Raw genomic sequence first — 19820 nt, forward strand, 5'->3', positions numbered from 1 at the left:
ATGCTGAGTTACTAGGCAGAGAGATGGTATGCTGAGTTACTAGGCAGAGAGATGGTATGCTGAGTTACTAGGCAGAGAGATGGTATGCTGAGTTACTAGGCAGAGAGATGGTATGCTGAGTTACTAGGCAGAGAGATGGTATGCTGAGTTACTAGGCAGAGAGATGGTATGCTGAGTTACTAGGCAGAGAGATGGTATGCTGAGTTACTAGGCAGAGAGATGGTATGCTGAGTTACTAGGCAGAGAGATAGTATGCTGAGTTACTAGGCAGAGAGATAGTATGCTGAGTTACTAGGTAGAGAGATGGTATGCTGAGTTACTTGGCAGAGAGATGGTATGCTGAGTTACTAGGCAGAGATGGTATGCTGAGTTACTAGGTAGAGAGATGGTATGCTGAGTTACTAGGCAGAGAGATGGTATGCTGAGTTACTAGGCAGAGAGATGGTATGCTGAGTTACTAGGCAGAGAGATAGTATGCTGAGTGCCTAGCTACTAGAGTCCTTTTATGCTGGGACCTTGTCTTCTAATGGAACAATGCTAGTAGTCTAAAGCATTAATTACAGTCTGATCTCCACTACTACAGAGCCAGAGATCAGTCCTCCAGGGTATAACACTGTTACCCCTGTTAGATTCACTGCAGCAGTGCAGCATCCCACTAGCATTGGGCTCAAGCAGTTTCTATGGATTTACTGCAGTGTACAGCACTAGGGACGTGTATACATAACAATCAGAAAAGATCACCTCAGCAGCCATGGAACACTGGTGTTGAGGTCTATCTGCCCCCTGTGACCCCCTCCTCTTACCCCCATCCCCCTAGCTGCTGTCCTGTGAGATGAAACAGGAGCACCCCCACGCACCACCCATCCGAACTCCACTGTCAGTGCCCCCCTCCCCCTGACCACAGCTGGACCCTGTTACCCACAATGCACCGAGTCAGGGTCGTCCCTCAACATGACAGCGCCATCCCATAAACCAGGGCCCCCCTAGACAGGACGGAGAGCAGCAAATGATAAATGGGTAAAAGGAGGAAAGGGGATTATTGAGAGGAAATGGAGGGAGTAAAGTAGAACAGAAGAAAAGAGAGCAGAGTTCTGGGGGAGTTAATGAATTCTGCCGGGTCAATCCACGAAGACACTTATTGTTGATGTCCCCGGATAGTTTGGTAAACTGAAACTCCACCTTTAAGTGTGGTGCACAGCCAATGACAACATGTAGCTAGGTTAGTGAAGTATACAGTCAATGAAAACATGTAGCTAGGTTAGTGAAGTATACAGTCAATGACAACATGTAGCTAGGTTAGTGAAGTATGCAGTCAATGAAAACATGGAGCTAGGTTAGTGAAGTATACAGTCAATGAAAACATGGAGCTAGGTTAGTGAAGTATACAGTCAATGAAAACATGGAGCTAGGTTAGTGAAGTATACAGTCAATGAAAACATGGAGCTAGGTTAGTGAAGTATACAGTCAATGAAAACATGGAGCTAGGTTAGTGAAGTATGCAGTCAATGAAAACATGGAGCTAGGTTAGTGAAGTATACAGTCAATGAAAACATGGAGCTAGGTTAGTGAAGTATACAGTCAATGAAAACATGGAGCTAGGTTAGTGAAGTATGCAGTCAATGAAAACATGGAGCTAGGTTAGTGAAGTATACAGTCAATGAAAACATGGAGCTAGGTTAGTGAAGTATACAGTCAATGAAAACATGGAGCTAGGTTAGTGAAGTATGCAGTCAATGAAAACATGGAGCTAGGTTAGTGAAGTATACAGTCAATGAAAACATGTAGCTAGGTTAGTGAAGTATACAGTCAATGACAACATGTAGCTAGGTTAGTGAAGTATGCAGTCAATGAAAACATGGAGCTAGGTTAGTGAAGTATACAGTCAATGAAAACATGGAGCTAGGTTAGTGAAGTATACAGTCAATGAAAACATGGAGCTAGGTTAGTGAAGTATGCAGTCAATGAAAACATGGAGCTAGGTTAGTGAAGTATACAGTTACTGAAAACATGGAGCTAGGTTAGTGAAGTATACAGTTACTGAAAACATGGAGCTAGGTTAGTGAAGTATACAGTTACTGAAAACATGGAGCTAGGTTAGTGAAGTATACAGTTAATGATAACATATAGCTAGGTTAGTGAAGTATACAGTCAATGAAAACATGTAGCTAGGTTAGTGAAGTATACAGTTAATGAAAACATGGAGCTAGGTTAGTGAAGTATGCAGTATAATAATGTCAGCTATGCTAACCACAGCGTTGTGCAACGTGTGTAATGCAATGCAGAGTATTTTGTACTTGTGTAAGAAATGTGCTGAAGTATTTATGATGTTGTGCACCGTTGGCCATACTTGTTTAACTTGCCGTTGAATCTATAAGGGTTGAGGGGGGAGGGAGCAGGGAGGGAGGGAGGGAGGGAGCAGGGAGGGAGGGAAGGAGGGAGGGAGGGAGGGAGGGAGGGAGGGAGGGAGGGAGGGAGGGAGGGAGGGAGGGAGGGAGGGAGAGAGGATGGATAGAGGGAATTGTTGATGGAGAAAAGGAGGTAGAGACTAATATGAAAGAGACGGGGGAGGAAGAGAAAGAAATTGAAGAACTTGTTTTCCCTCTTCTGCAATACGATCAAGGCTTTCGGTGACCATGCCAAGTACACTTGCAGCTTGTTATCCAGTGAATGATAATAACAAATGTAAATTATAAACTGCTTTTCTCTCCCAAGGTGCTATGCAACCTAGTAGTAAGAAGAGATGGATCTTGACATCGGAGAAAGCACAGTTGGCGAAGAATCTTCAGTCTGACACAAATAACTTTCTGTCCGTTCTGACTTTACTGGAACAAGCCTTAGAGAGAGTTCAGTCAAAGATTAATCTGGCAATATAGAGAATAGAGAGAAGAAAAGGAAGGAGGGGGTAATGATTTTACGACATCTGTCAGGGACAATGAACCTCTGGCAGCCACAGTATCTTTGTAGTGGTGTGAAGGGGGGGTTACGGCGGCAATACCGTGAAACGAACTTTGCAAGCTGCTGCACACAACTCTCTCTCTGGTATATTTCAGGCCCACCACAAGAAAAGGGCCTGCTCAGGCCACATCCCAACATGCTATCCCAGCTCTCACTACCAGCCTGATGGATGGCAGGAGATTTTATTCCTTCAAACGGGCGCTTAACGAATGTCAGGTCTGCTTCGCCTCCACATCCTGCCTTTCTCACTAGGCTCTGATGTTTAATCTTCCCCTCTCTCTCCTGCTCTTTCTCTCCCTCCATCTCCCTTTCTTTCTCTCATTGACCCCCGTTGTCTGAGATTGATGGTTTTGACCAGGACTGCCCCCTGCTAGGACAGCGTGAGGGCCGTACCATTAGAGAACCGCAGCCAGGGGCATGAGGGAAAGATGACACAGCGTTAAGATCTTAGAAGTGACAGCTTCTCCACATGGCCCTGGCTCCTGTCCTTTCGCTGGAGTTAAGGGCTCTTGACATTGGGCCCTGGGCCTGGGAGGCCCTGTGAAGCTATAATTGCTGAGGCTTCACGACTCTCTCTCATGCAGGCTAGACCTTTAAACCCATCTCAGCCTCCACTTGACTGACTAGTGACAGGACCGACCCTTCTTTCTGTTTCTCCCTGCTTGTTGGACCTTTGTTTTCTATCCCTCTCTCCTTTTGGTTCCCCCTGTTTTCTTGCTTTTACCTCTATGTCTTGAGAAGAAAAAGAGGGACAGAGAGTGAGAGAGCAGGGAGAGAGAGAAAGAAAGTCCTTCTTCCATTTCTCCGCTCCTCTTCTGTTTATTTACATTTTCAGCACTCAGCCACATGTTTTTCTTGCACAGTGTTACGCAGAGATGTTGCCATGCATACTCTCCTCTACCACAGCCTAGCTAGGCTAGCTCCTGGCCTGAAGCACCGGCAGCGCCGCACATTCATCTGCTTTTTATAATACATACGGTCCAATTCAAACCCAGAGAGCACAGATGTTACAACTCTAGTTGTGTAATGAGAGTAGGAACAAAGAAAGCCCTACTCCCATAGAGATACATATTGTTATGTACTACTGTATTTAGTCATTTTAGTCATTTTAGTCATGTATGTCCTCTCTAGTGTTCTGTGTCATTCTGTGCTTACTCCATCCACACATACAGTCAGTCAAGTCCCTAGTCTGTTGAGATTTTCCCCGTTTTTCTTGGGAAATGTATAGCTTTCCTAAAGGGGAAACGTCCTCTTAATCTAATGTTGCAAGAGCCGAGTGTGTGTTTGTAGACAGATGAGACTCGGAGGAAGCTCCCTTTCAAACTCAGCTGCTGCACAGGAATGTTTCAAGTTTAAACAGAGAGGAGGCAAAGAGCGGTGGAGACAGCAGAGAGGAAATGACAAGCCCTAGGAGGAGAGAAGCTGATGCTCAACGGCTGCATTCCTCCCAGGATGATAGCAGACCTGGGTTCAACCACTGTCCGAAATCTTCCAAATACTTTGAGCGTTTGCTTTGGAGTGCCAGGTGGGCGTGGTTTTCACTTTAAGGACTTTTCTCTAGTATTTGAAATACTATTTGAGCTCAGATGTGGAACAGACATGACTGTGTGGCAGGTGGTGGAGTCTGTATTCTATACATTTCTATCTGCACCGTTCTGAACATTTCACCTTTTATTTCACCTTTATTTAACCAGGTAGGCTAGTTGAGAACAAGTTGTCATTTACAACTGTGACCTGGCCAAGATAAAGCAAAGCAGTGCGACACAAACAACAACACAGTTACACAATAAATAGGCCATAGTGGCAAAATAATTACAATATAGCAATTAAACACTGGAATGGTAGATGTGCAGAAGATGAATGTGCAAGTGGAGATACTAGGGTGCAAAGGAGCATGATAAATAAATAAATACAGTATGGGGATGAGGTAGTTGGATGGGCTATTTACAGATGAGCTATGTACAGGTGCAGTGATCTGTGAGCTGCTCTGACAGCTGGTGCTTAAAGTTCGTGAGGGAGATATGAGTCTCCAGTTTCAGAGATTTTTGCAATTCGTTCCAGTCATTGGCAGCAGAGAACTGGAAGGAAAGACGACCAAAGCAGGAATTGACTTTGGGGTTCACCAGTGAGATATACCTGCTGGAGCGCTTGCTACGGGTGGGTGCTGCTATGGTGACCAGTGAGCTGAGATAAGGCGGGGCTTTACCTAGCAAAGACTTATAGACGATCTGGAGCCAGTGGGTTTGGCAACGAATATGAAGCGAGGGCCAGCCAACGAGAGCATACAGGTCGCAGTGGTGGGTATTATATGGGGCTTTGGTGACAAAACGGATGGCACTGTGATAGACTGCATCCAATTTTCTGAGTAGAGTGTTGGAGGCTATTTTGTAAATGACATCGCCGAAGTCGAGGATCGGTAGGATGGTCAGTTTTATGAGGGTGTGTTTGGCAGCATGAGTGAAGGATGCTTTGTTGTAAAATAGGAAGCCGATTCTAGATTTAATTTTGGATTGGAGATGCTTAATGTGAGTCTGGAAGGAGAGTTTACAGTCTAGCCAGACACCTAGGTATTTATAGTTGTCCACATATTCTAAGCCTGCCCCGGCCTCATGGCTCCCTCTCTGCCTGCCCCGGGCCTCATGGCTCCCTCTCTGCCTGCCCCGGCCTCATGGCTCCCTCTCTGCCTGCCCCGGCCTCATGGCTCCCTCTCTGCCTGCCCCGGCCTCATGGCTCCCTCTGGGCTATCAGATTCTCTGGACCCTGGTCAGAATGAGGCACAGTAAAATAAACATAGACCCCAGAGAGCAAGAATCACAACATTGGGTTTCTTTGGAAAATATTCCAAACTTCATCTACATAGCTCCCCTCCTTACGTCTCTCTCGCTTTCTTTCATGTCGGCCTCCCCTCTCTCTCCTCCTCTCCCGACACTCATACCTCCATCTATACTGCATGGCTCCCTTGATCTTGTGTATTCTGGCCCTGCTCCCCTACACCCGTCCCCCGTCTCTTGCCTGTATCCTCCAGCGCCTGTATCCTCCGGCTCCCTCTGTTCAGGGAAAGGTGTGATTGGCTGATGTTTGTTCTGTACTGCATACTGCTGTATGTGTCTATGTTGTGACAGATCTCGGTTCAAATAGTATTTTTTTTCTTTTAAATACTTTGGGTGTTCGATTGAGTCTGCCAGATGATCGGGGATTGCACTTTAGGGACTATTCTATTGCGCCAGGCAAACTTGCAAAATGTCTGTTTTTACCATCCTCCAACTGTTGCTAGAGTTTCCCTTTCCCCAGCCTTCATTCCCTGTTATTCTTTCCCAATCCCTTTTTCTCTTTTCTCTACACACAGCACAGCAGATCCATAAAGCCACACAGCACAGCAGATCCATAAAGCCACACAGCACAGCAGATCCATAAAGCCACACAGCACAGCAGATCCCATCCAGCCACAGAGCAGATCCATCCAGCCACACAGCACAGCAGATCCATAAAGCCACACAGCACATCCATAAAGCCACACAGGCAGATCCATAAAGCCACACAGCAGATCCATCCCAGCCACACAGCACAGCAGATCCATCCAGACACACAGCACAGCAGATCCATCCAGCCACACAGCACAGCAGATCCATCCAGCCACACAGCACAGCAGATCCATCCAGCCACACAGCACAGCAGATCCATCCAGCATATCCATCCAGCACAACAGATCCATCCAGCACAACAGATCCATCCAGCACAACAGATCCATCCAGCACAGCAGATCCATCCAGCCACACAGCACAGCAGATCCATCCAGCACAGCAGATCCATCCAGCCACACAGCACAGCAGATCCATCCAGCCATCCAGCACAGCATATCCATCTAGCCACACAGCACAGCATATCCATCCAGCACAGCAGATACATCCAGCACAGCAGATCCATCTAGCCACACAGCACAGCAGATCCATCCAGCACAGCATATCCATCCAGCCACACAGCACAGCATATCCATCCAGCACAGCAGATCCATCCAGCCACACAGCACAGCAGATCCATCCAGCCACACAGCACAGCAGATCGATCCAGCCACACAGCACAGCATATCCATCCAGCCACACAGCACAGCAGATCCATCCAGCCATCCAGCACAGCAGATCCATCCAGCACAGCATATCCATCCAGCCACACAGCACAGCAGATCCATCCAGCACAGCAGATCCATCCAGCCACACAGCACAGCATATCCATCCAGCACAGCAGATCCATCCAGCACAGCATATCCATCCAGCCACACAGCACAACATATCCATCCAGCACAGCAGATCCATCCAGCCATCCAGCACAGCAGATCCATCCAGCCACACTCTTCCCTGTCTTTCCATCTACCTCTTCTTCATTTCCCAACCCTGTAATAGTACCAGCCGTCCTGCTTTTTATTATAGGCTGTATATCATTGAGAAGAGTCCGGGTTCATGTCTCTCTGTTGACTATTATAGGCTGTATATCATGAGAAGAGCCCTGGTTCATGTCTCTCTGTTGACTATTATAGGCTGTATATCATGAGAAGAGCCCGGGTTCATATATCATGAGATGAGTCCGGGTTCATGTCTCTCTGTTGACTATTATAGGCTGTATATCATGAGAAGAGCCCGGGTTCATGTCTCTCTGTTGACTATTATAGGCTGTATATCATGAGAAGAGTGTATATCATGAGAAGAGTCCGGGTTCATGTCTCTCTGTTGACTATTATAGGCTGTATATCATGAGAAGAGCCCGGGTTCATGTCTCTCTGTTGACTATTATAGGCTGTATATCATGAGAAGAGCCCGGGTTCATGTCTCTCTGTTGACTATTATAGGCTGTATATCATGAGAAGAGTCCGGGTTCATGTCTCTCTGTTGACTATTATAGGCTGTATATCATGAGAAGAGCCCGGGTTCATGTCTCTCTGTTGACTATTATAGGCTGTATATCATGAGAAGAGCCCGGGTTCATGTCTCTCTGTTGACTATTATAGGCTGTATATCATGAGAAGAGCCCGGGTTCATGTCTCTCTGTTGACTATTATAGGCTGTATATCATGAGAAGAGCCCGGGTTCATGTCTCTCTGTTGACTATTATAGGCTGTATATCATGAGAAGAGCCCGGGTTCATGTCTCTCTGTTGACTATTATAGGCTGTATATCATGAGAAGAGCCCGGGTTCATGTCTCTCTGTTGACTATTATAGGCTGTATATCATGAGAAGAGCCCGGGTTCATGTCTCTCTGTTGACTATTATAGGCTGTATATCATGAGAAGAGTCCGGGTTCATGTCTCTCTGTTGACTATTATAGGCTGTATATCATGAGAAGAGTCCGGGTTCATGTCTCTCTGTTGACTATTATAGGCTGTATATCATGAGAAGAGTCCGGGTTCATGTCTCTCTGTTGACTATTATAGGCTGTATATCATGAGAAGAGCCCGGGTTCATGTCTCTCTGTTGACTATTATAGGCTGTATATCATGAGAAGAGCCCGGGTTCATGTCTCTCTGTTGACTTTTATAGGCTGTATATCATGAGAAGAGCCCGGGTTCATGTCTCTCTGTTGACTTTATGGCTTAACCAAAGGAAAAACTCAAGCCACGTTTTAGAAACTTCAGCAAAGTCACACATAAGCCGAATGAAGTCATAGTGAAGAACCTGCTAGTAGAAAACTCTATTTAATTTAGAAGAACTTTATTTTCCTGTGAGGGAAGTTCTATACACATGTAATGTTGAAGTGCAGTTCAGGCGGACCACCAGTTAGTTACATGAGCAGAAATCCATTACAATCCACTGAATTCCATTATCAGTCCATTATAATGCATTCCCCCAGGTGTTGTGTTTAAACCCATGGGATAACTGCGACCCCTCACCCCTACTACCCATTACACTGTGGTCAAATGGCAGACTGTACCTCCATCAGATGCTATCTTCACTGTCTGAACAAGATTTTCCAGAAACAATTACTAGGTCTATACCTAATGCTGACTGGGTCCAACACAGTACTTTTTGCATTGTTGGCAAAAAGAAAAGCTAAGTTAGTACTTTTTGCACTGTTGGCAGAAGTTAAGAGGTATTTCTCACAGAGTTAGCAGGTGTTGGCTGTCGATAGTTGTTAGTGAGTTAGCTGCTGGCTACTTTGTTAACCTGACCCAATGGCACAATACTAAAGCTACTTTATTGGTATTTGGCTGTAGAACAATACATCTCTGCCCAGCCTTGGCTTTAACATGTAATGACTTGGAACAATAGGAATGTGTAGCTCAGGGAAAGCATCCAAGATATTACCACTACACCTCTCTTCTTTAATGTCATCCGGTTTCAAGGAACTACAGGGGAAAAAAACTTTTTCATATCAAGTGTTATGATTTCCAGGAAGAGTGGAAAGAGAAAAGAGAGGTATGCTGAAAGAGGAGGAAAATACATACCACAGTGGTGGCGTGATGTGAAGGGATGATACTGGGCTAGAAATTAACTTTGATGGCCTTTGTGTCCCCCCCCTCCTTCCTCTTTCCCCTGCCTCCCAGCCCTTACATCTCCTCTCCAACTCTTGACATTCGAGGCCGTGTTTTTCAGTAAAGAAAATGTACAAGCGAAATAAAGAACTGTAAAAGAGAACAGGGAAACTCCAGAGAGGAAAAACAGATTGCAGATATGCAGTGCAAGTGTACTCGGTGGCTCCGTTTCAACCGTAATATCTACTTGGCACAAGCCTTGTGCATTTTTGGTAGTTTTATACGGCCGCAACTAAAACCGGCTTTTGGAGGAAAAGATCGCATGGCTGCCAGTGAATTAATGAAACGCTAGCCGCAAGAATGTAAAAAACCTGCTCTGTTTCCTTCTGCAAAGTTCATCATATGTCATGTCCATCATCAGTGGGGCTCAGTGGTTATAACAGTGTTATTACACACAGGCGCATACAGCTTGTGTTGCCTGCTGAGAGTAGGAGCTAGAACGAGAGAGAACAGAGAGAGTGAGGGATAAAGGTGAAGATGATGATGGTTCATTCATCGTTAGAGAGACAAGGAAGCAGAGCCAACTTTTCAGACAGATAAACGTGGATAAAAGATTTCCAGACTCTGGCAACAACGTGGCAATGGCACACAACCAAACAACCAGATTATTCTTCAATGTGACGCAGAAGCAACTAGACTAAGTGGAATAAATTCAATCAGTAATTAACTTGAACAGCGTGATCAGCTATAAGATAATGACTTGTGTGGGCAGGCGGCTACAGTATGACCTAATGCAGGACGTGATAATGTGTCTCTCTGCAGGCAAAAGACTCATATATCAAAGAGTTAGCAGAGAGAGAGAGGACCTTGAGAATGACTGGCAATGTTTGGAAAAAGTGGAAGGGTAAGGGCGGAAGTTACCGTAACCATGGTGGCACTATCTCTGTAGCTCAGGGTTGTGTTTTCAGATGGGAGAGTGTGATCTCTGCCTCACAATGTTGCTACAAGGTTGCAGCAAAGTTGTGCATTGGCTGAACGGGTGGGTCAGTGCTACAAGTGAGTAAAGACAGACAGCGAGGCAGAAAGGAAGAGAGAGATAGAAAGGAAAATGAATATGGGAAAGTTTCAGTCATTGTCTAGGACATTTTTAGTGTTGTACCCTTTCAACCCCTCAAGCAACTCAGAACAGAGTGTTCTCTGGGAGTATTATGTGTACATTTGTCATGACAAACCCTACTATACAAGAACAATCCAGGTAGTACCCCAAACAGTAACCAGTACCATTAAAACAGCGCTTAAGAAACTCCCTTAAGTGAAGAAATTCAACCTGAAGGTGTCTACAACTTCCACTCACACAGCGAGCAGTCAACTTAAATCATTAAAAACAATCTAAATGTTGAAACCTGCTTTCCAAATAAAAGCAGAGTTAAAGAGAAAGTGAAAACACTGCAGGTGGAAAAGGAATAGTTGAATATAAATCAGATGATTGTGTCTGCGTGGCTCATGTTTAAAGGGAGAGAAAATAATGGCCACCGTCGCAGTCTCCCTGCAGTGTACAATAAAACTAAGCTTGGCGTATTTCACCCCAACATGAACTGCGGATATTAAACCCCCCACACTGTCCTTATAAGCCCAGAGAGCGAGAGAGAGAAAGGTAGGGAGGGAGAGAAAGAGAGAAGTAGGGAGAGAGAGAGAGAGAAGGGGAGGACAGAAGGAATGAAGAAAGATTGAAAATCTTTATTTTACTCTCTCCTCGCTCAAGGCCACTAACCCGTGCGATTAATCCTCGGAACGAAGGATGATAAACGTCTTCAATGACTCACTTGAGTGACTCGTCTTCCCTTTATATGCCAGCCATTCCCCCCTCTTTCTTTCCTCCCTTCCCTCGCTCTCTTTCAACTCAAGTCTAAGTTATGTGATCTTACAGGTGTTCTGTCTCGGGCCTGAATATGCTGGGTCTCAAGTGAATCAGGGGTGTAAATTACTTCACATGCCCATCTGACACTATCCTCCCTTTGGATACAAAAGCACCTCTCTCAGCATCTCTGAGTTTCTACTGTATTTCTCAGACGTGTTTAGTAAGGAGCGTTTGCCAAAGTTTTGAGTAATGACAATATTGTAATTTTAGGTTATTTATACTGAGCGTTTGTCAGGAAAGCAGCTCCAGGATATCGATAAGGACACAAGTTTAGAGCACCGCAAGCTAAATCACACACAGATGCATGTGCACACATGCACTATATCGTATATCACATAATTACAGTCACAGACAGAGACTTGGTACAGTTGTAAAAGTGGAGAAATGAGAGGGAAACAAGGAGCTGTTTGTACTAACAGCAGGTATAAAACCGCTAAGAGCAGGTATAAAACCGCTTACAGCAGGTATAAAAGAGCTAAGAGCAGGTATAAAACCGCTTACAGCAGGTATAAACAGCAGGTATAAGAGCTAACAGCAGGTATAAAACAGCAAACAGCAGGTATAAAACAGCAGGTATAAACAGCAAACAGCAGGTATAAAACAGCAGGTATAAACAGCAGTTATAAAACAGCAAACAGCGGTATAAAACAGCAAACAGCAGGTATAAAACAGCAGGTATAAAACAGCAAACAGCAGGTATAAAACAGCAGGTATAAAACAGCAGTTATAAAACAGCAAACAGCAGGTATAAAACAGTTAACAGCAGGTATAAAACAGCAGGTATAAAACAGCAAACAGCAGGTATAAAACAGCAGGTATAAAACCGTTAACAGCAGGTATAAAACAGCTAACAGCAGGTATAAAACAGTTAACAGCAGGTATAAAACAGCTAACAGCAGGTATAAAACAGCAGGTATAAAACAGCTAATAGCAGGTATAAAACAGCTGACAGCAGGTATAAAACAGCAGGTATAAAACAGCAAACAGCAGGTATAAAACAGCAAACAGCAGGTATAAAACAGCAAACAGCAGGTATAAAACCGTTAACAGCGGTTAACAGCAGGTATGAAACCGTTAACAGCAGGTATAAAAGAGCTAACAGCAGGTATAAAAGAGCTAACAGCAGGTATAAAAGAGCTAACAGCAGGTATAAAAGAGCTAACAGCAGGTATAAAAGAGCTAACAGCAGGTATAAAAGAGCTTACAGCAGGTATAAAACAGCAGGTATAAAACAGCAGGTATAAAACAGCAAACAGCAGGTATAAAACAGCAAACACAGGTATAAAACAGTTAACAGCAGGTATAAAAGGTACAGTGAAATGCTAACACGCTAGCTCCCTCAACAATGCAGTACAATATCTATATCAATAATAATAAAAACGTTGAATCTAAAATAATAAGTCATAGAGGAAGGTAGTATCCATAGTAATAAAACGGATCTAATAAGATATACAGTATAGATGATGAATGTGTAATGATCAAGTAGAACTGTGTTCCAAATGTAAAGTGGGTAGTGTCTTTACGCAGTTGAATAGAAGTATCAAATCCAACAGCAGTGTTGACTATGTGTGTGCATGTGTGTGGTTGTGTATGTTGGTGTGTAGTTGTGTGCAAGGGTTGGACGTGTGGAGAGTCAGTGTAAACAGTCTCTAAGGTGCAGGTAAACAGCTAGGGTCAGTTGTTCAACAGTCTGATGGCCTGGTGGTAGAAGCGGTCTCGGAGCCTGTTGGGCCGAGACCCGATGCTCCGATTCCATATGCCAGATGGTAACAGTCCGTGGCTTGGGTGACTGGAGTTCTTGACAGGCTTCATGGCCTTCCTCAGACATCGTAATCTGAACAATTTGTGTGTGTGTTCGTGCGTTTGTCTGTAACGTGGTTTCACGGGCTAAAGAGTTTGACGTAAACATGGAGAAAATGGTTAAATGTGCTTCCTGTTCAACCACAGTGTGTGAAGAACTGTAAATGGTAGTGGGTGGGCTGTCCAGACCCTGACAGACAGACAGACAGACAGACAGACAGACAGACAGACAGACAGACAGACAGACAGACAGACAGACAGACAGACAGACAGACAGACAGACAGACAGACAGACAGACAGACAGACAGACAGACAAATGTGTTTACCAGTCCACAGCACCAAGTACTACAAGGACCTATAGCAAGGTTTATGTTAATGAAGCAGCTACCAAACCTGCTACCACAGTAACTAACAATCTGTTCTAGGAGAATACCTCAGAAAGGAAAACAACATCCATGATCCACATCCATTCTTCAGTGTCTGATACAATACTATCAAGTTCAAGTCACCTTGGTCAGACTGTGGCAACATTAGATAGAGAGTAGCAAAGGGACATTTCTTTCCCCTGAGTCCAGTGGAAAATGACTCAAAGCCCTGAGGTCACTGCCGTACTACGGCCCATTGTTTGAAGAGCCCTGTGTCAAGAGACCACGTCTTTGATCCTTCATGTGTGCTCAGTCTAGACGACGATAATAACCCCACATATTGTGCTAACCACATGAAAAAAGAGAAACTAATACATCATAAAGATCTATACAGATTTGTGACACATTATACAGATCTGAAGGGTAGTTATAGTACAGAATTGCTGTATATCTCAATTTAGCACTTCTATACCTCTATGTCCTATATTTCTAGGTTGTCTCTATGTTCTACACCTCTAGGTTGTCTCTATGTCCTACACCTCTAGGTTGTCTCTATGTCCTACACTTCTAGGTTGTCTCTATGTCCTACACTTCTAGGTTGTCTCTATGTCCTACACTTCTAGGTTGTCTCTATGTCCTACACTTCTAGGTTGTCTCTATGTCCTATACTTCTAGGTTGTCTCTATGTCCCATACCTCTAGGTTGTCTCTATGTCCCACACCTCTAGGCTGTCTCTATGTCCCACACCTCTAGGCTGTCTCTATGTCCCACACCTCTAGGCTGTCTCTATGTCCCACACCTCTAGGCTGTCTCTATGTCCCACACCTCTAGGCTGTCTCTATGTCCCACACCTCTAGGCTGTCTCTATGTCCCACACCTCTAGGCTGTCTCTATGTCCCACACCTCTAGGCTGTCTCTATGTCCCACACCTCTAGGTTGTCTCTATGTCCCACACCTCTAGGTTGTCTCTATGTCCCACACCTCTAGGCTGTCTCTATGTCCCACACCTCTAGGCTGTCTCTATGTCCTACATCTCTAGGTTGTCTTTATGTCCTATAATTCTAGGTTGTCTCTATGTTCTACACCTCTAGGCTGTCTCTATGTCCTACATCGCTAGGTTGTCTTTATGTCCTATAATTCTAGGTTGTCTCTATGTTCTACACCTCTAGGCTGTCTCTATGTCCTACATCGCTAGGTTGTCGTTATGTCCTATAATTCTAGGTTGTCTCCATGTTCTACACCTCTAGGCTGTCTCTATGTCCCACACCTCTAGGTTGTCTCCATGTTCTACACCTCTAGGTTGTCTCTATGTTCAACACCTCTAGGTTGTCTCTATGTCCTAAACCTCTAGGTTGTCTCTATGTTCAACACCTCTAGGTTGTCTCTATGTCCTACATCTCTAGGTTGTCTCTATGTTCAACACCTCAACACCTTGCCTTCCTTTCCCATGTCCTTCACAGTTTCCAGCAAGACATGACAAAGATAAGACTTGTCTCTGTCTGTGTATTCTATTACTCAGTGGCACTGCGTTTAAAGCATCTCTTTCTATAGCTGACCTTGTCCTTGATCTGTCCTTTCAGGCTGAGAGAGGAGAGAGAGTGACTCCAGTGGCACCATGAAGGCCTTCTTCCTCCCTCCACTGACGCCCTTCCTCCTTCTCCTCTTGCTCCGGCTCCCCGGCAGGACTCTGGCCAGCGACTGTCCCCAGGACTGCACCTGCTCCACCCCAGAATCCATCTTCTGTTTCCAGCGCCGCTCTGCCACCATGCCCCACGGCGTCCCGGAACCCACCAAGAACCTCTACCTCTTCGCCAACGGCATCGAGACCCTGGCGGAGGAAGACTTTGTGGGGATGGAGAGCCTGGAGATGCTGGATCTGAGTCAGAACAAAGTCACGGTACTGCCCGACCGGGTTTTTGAGCCTCTGACTTCACTGAGGAACTTGGACCTCTCAGCAAACCAGATCACCTATCTGTCAGAGGAGAGCTTTGCAGGCATGGCCCTACTGGAGAGGCTGTACCTCTACAGCAACCACATCCGGACTATACACCCTGCCGCCTTCCACAGCCTGGAGCAGCTGCTGGAGCTCAAGCTGCAGGGAAACCAGCTCACCTCGCTCCCCACCCTAGCCATGCCCAGACTGCTGCTGCTGGACCTCCGCTTCAACACCCTCCCATCCCTGGGGTCAGCCGACCTCCAGATGCCCAATCTGGAGTCTCTGAAGCTGGCCGGCCTGGGCCTTGAAAGCCTGAACGAGGACCTGATGGCCAGCCTGGGGAACCTCCACGAACTGGACATCTCTGGCAACGAGCTGGGCTCCTTCCCCCTGGCGCTGAGGGAGGCCCGGGGCCTTATCTACCTGAGCCTGTCCGGGAACCCCATGGGCCCACTGAAGCTGGAGGACCTGAAAAACCTGAGCGAACTTCAGGAGCTGGACATCAGCAACCTGAGTCTGCAGGGCTTGCCCGACGGGTTCGCACAGCTTTTCCCTCACCTGACTAAGCTGACGGTGGCCGAGAACCCTTTCAACTGCCTGTGCACCCTGGCCTGGTTCCCCGGGTGGCTCAGGAACCAGGGGGTGACTCTGGGCAGGACGGAGGAGACCCGCTGCCACTTCCCTCCCCTCAACGCTGGGAAGGTGCTGGAGAGGCTGGAGCACAGGGAGTTTGGCTGCCCCACCACCACTACGGTCACCGCTAGCACAGTCAGAACCAGCACCACCATGCCCCCTCCGGTCACCACCCTGCCTAGCACCTCCCCAGCCATCCCTGCACTAGGGCCCAGCGAGGAGGACACCTCAACTGGGACAGACAGCCAGCCTCTGCTCCCCGTCCCTGCCTCTCCCAGCAGCAGCAGCCAAGACCCAGAGGTGGACTTCTTCTGCCCCTCCCAGACCTGCTTGAATGGGGGCACCTGTCGGCTGGACGGGCAAGGCCATCTGGAGTGCACCTGCCCTCGTGGCTTCTACGGCACCTATTGCGAGAACCGCCACCACTCCCACCCCCCTCCTGATCAGGACCACAATGACAACAACAATGACATTTCCACGGCAACTGTCACCGCCGACACCCCCGACATCAGCTCGCGCCTGGTGACCAGCTCCTCCATCCTGCTGGACCTGCACCGCTACATCAAGGTCCGGCCCTACATCCGTGGCATCCGTCTGACATACCGCAACCTGTCGGGGCCCGACCGGCGTCCCATGCAGCTCAGCGTGCCCGCTTCCTACCCGGAGTACACCCTGAGGGGGCTGCGGCCCAACTCCACCTACACAGTGTGCGCCAGCCCGCTTGGCGACTTCAGCGGTGGGGACAGCGTCTGCACGGAGGCCCACACAGCGGCCCAGCAGCACACTGCCACAGGGAGGCAGGTGGAGGACAAGAGGCTGACCACCATGCTGGTGCCGGCTCTGGCCATCCTGCTGCTCCTAGTCCTGGTTGCAGCCGCTGTGGGGGTGGTGTGCTACATAAGGAGGAAACGGGCCAAGGGCCACCTGGATCTGGAGTGTGAGCCAGCCCAGCTGGAGCTGGAGGGAGTCAAGGCTGGTCCCAACATTGGGGGGGCGATGCCCCAAAAGCAGCCGGAGCCGGCTGTGGTTCAAAATGGCGGCCTGGAGTACGAGGTGCTGCTAATACAGGATCATTGCACGCCGTACAACAACATGGCTCTCTCTCATAAGCCCTCTTATTTCTGACACCCATCTCTGTTGCTACTCAGACCCAGAGGGTAAGACTAAGTACCTCTAGCTACTCCTTCCCTCACGAACTAGACACCAGCTAGAGTTGTTGGTGACAGTAAAGGAGAAAGAGAGGACCGGCCAGCCATGTGTCAGCAATTGAGAAATGGAACCAATACTTAACTGTGCAGACATTAAAATATGTTTGAAATTATTATTTGAAAATAAGGTAGCCTTTTAAAGTGCCTTTATTCTTATTTCCACACCTCCTGCTTTGTTTCTACAATCACATTGCTGGACTGGCGCCCCGCGGCTCGCTACTGAGTGCTCCCACTCTCCACAGCAAGTCAAAGGTCAAGCGAGGCTGGGCCAGGCAGAGAGACAACAGGGTCATAGTGACCTAATCCCTGCTGTGTCTACTCTAAAATGGGCTCTGCACTGAAATGGGGGTGTATTGCTGTGCACCCCTTGTGATAACTGAACTATGTAAAAAGAGTAGAAGCAATTATTTTGCTCCGTAGCACCTCAGCACTACTCCAGTGGTGCTTGCTGTGAATGACATCCGAGTCACCAAATGAAGAGAACTGTTTTCAGTAATTGAAAAGCAAGGTGGCTGACATTTACCATGCTTTGTTTCGGCTCTATTGCTTAGTGAAATTGTCATTTTTCTGTTGTGTTTGTAAATGTTTTTATACTCTTTCTGTTGTTGTTTTTCTGTAAGTACGTGACTGTTACCACCCATCCCCCCCAACTGCTTGTGATTTAACAGACAGATTAAACCCCAGATTAAAATCTTTGAAGATTAAAACTCGTTTGTACCATCGAAGTCAATCAAAGGCTTTACCCTACGAATGTCAGACAGTCTAAGCAGCTGTAGGTCTGGGCAGACTTACTAAATCCCCTCTCCATTCTCTGACCCTCAACACCCCCGCTCCCCACACAAAAAGCACTGATAAACAGTTTCAGTTAGCTGAAACCTTAACATTTGTTTCTGTGCTGCAGCGAACATCAAACATCCCCTGAGCCTGCCTCAGATCAACCACACACACATGATTACCACAGAGAGGAGAAGGGGGAAAAATAAACTGTTCATTTCTAAAGGCTTTATTCATTGTTTATGTCCCCAAGAAGGAACACAGGTATTTCAGTAAACCGCAATTCACAAGAACGCACTTGTTAGCCTAGCCTAGTTTAGCCTAGCCTCAGAGATAGATGCTTGTGGATTTCCCTCAGGCAGAATTAGCCTCTATGGTGCTTTGTTGTGCACCATTAACTGGTCTTTGGAAAACAAGGGTCCCCCGTCTTGCTCACTTGCAGCCAAGCAGACTATGAAAAGTCCAAGCGTAGCATATAGTTGAAGGTTTTATATGGGCTCTGTCTGGGACGAGGGACATTGAGGACTTGTATTTGGAAAAAAGTTGTACACCAAACTAGAATATGCTGAAACACCAGTATTGAGATTCAAATCTCAAAATGTGAAAACAGTCTAAGTAACTTTTATGTGTCTGGCGCTAACCTGCCTGCCCCCGATGAGGATCTCAATGCCGACTACAGTATGAAGATCTCTGGCGGTAAACAGCTCAGTGATAATGTGGCAGCATGTCCCGTCTTGTGCACAGAGAGGCAGACATCAAGTCACTGTCATGCTTCAGTAGTACTGTATCCCCCACTAACACACACACACACACACACACACCACACACACACACACACACACACACACACACACCACACACACACACACACACACACACACACACACACACACACACACACACACACACACACACACACACACACACACACCTACATTTAAAGACATTCTCCAGTACTTTTGTATAGTTTTTAGCCAGTAGTTCTGAAAGCAGCATTCATGAGACAAAAGTGGTCCCTGCGTACTACGTTGCATATGTGCAGATATGTGCCCCATGTAATTTCTCTTTCTAGTTCTGCTGTGTGTGCATCTAGCTAGCTGTCACTCAAATGGCATGTGGCTAAAGCTCATTGGCTAGAACTTGAATTGCTGGGGGGAAAATGTAGAGAAAAGTTCATTTTAAACTACACATTAAATGGCTAACTGACAGTCATTCTGTGAATAGAGTATGCATTTTTGAACTACATATTGACACATCCAGCCCAAAGTGGGAAGTTTAACAAATACTTAGCAGTCGCTAAAGTACCGGAGCATGTCTTTAAAAGTATTAAAACCTACTGAAATGGGCATGTCAAGACAAGGGTTCCCTCTTCTAACATGCTTAGTGACCAGGCAGTGTCACCGGGCAGTGTAAACAAATACTTAGGCCTCAATATTTAACACTTAAAATTACATCTGTTTAAAGTGTGTAAAACTACCAAAACAACTTAACTGGAATACTTGGTTTTACAATACAAAAACATTGAAAATATCCTGAAATATTTTTGATATTATTCCCATTTTCCCTGTTTATTTTGGGAACCTTTGTTGTTATTGTTCGTCTCTTTCCATGTCCTTTTGAATTAAGTGAACATATTTTAATGAGCAAAAAACACAATGTTGACATTATTAAAAAACTGAAAACAAACATTTGAGGTTACGTCTGTTTTCTTCTTCTAAATCAGGGCTCTCCAACCCTGTTCCTGGAGAGCTACAGTCCAGTAGGTAGTA

The 19820-nt window shown here is 46.2% G+C and overlaps 2 protein-coding genes across 3 annotated transcripts in view; one reads left to right on the forward strand and one right to left on the reverse strand.

Moving 5' to 3' along the window:
• LOC106601886 (vasorin) overlaps nucleotides 1-18855 on the forward strand; it is a 52741-nt gene extending 33886 nt beyond the window's left edge. The window contains exons 3-4 of one of the 2 annotated variants that reach the window (XM_045715648.2): nucleotides 3051-3171; nucleotides 15081-18855. In XM_045715648.2, coding sequence (XP_045571604.2) covers nucleotides 15116-17194 — 2079 coding nt within the window. In that variant the 5' untranslated portion in view covers nucleotides 3051-3171; nucleotides 15081-15115 and the 3' untranslated portion in view covers nucleotides 17195-18855. The remainder of the gene's footprint in view (nucleotides 1-3050; nucleotides 3172-15080) is intronic. The other variant, XM_045715647.2, reaches the window with a different exon arrangement.
• Nucleotides 1-19820, reverse strand: part of LOC106592965 (coronin-7) — a 384873-nt gene that overhangs the window by 191390 nt on the left and 173663 nt on the right. The window lies entirely within an intron of this gene.

The sequence above is a fragment of the Salmo salar genome, chromosome 03 (assembly GCF_965601325.2).
Source record: "Salmo salar chromosome 03, fSalSal1, whole genome shotgun sequence".
NCBI classification, from domain to species: Eukaryota; Metazoa; Chordata; class Actinopteri; order Salmoniformes; family Salmonidae; genus Salmo; species Salmo salar.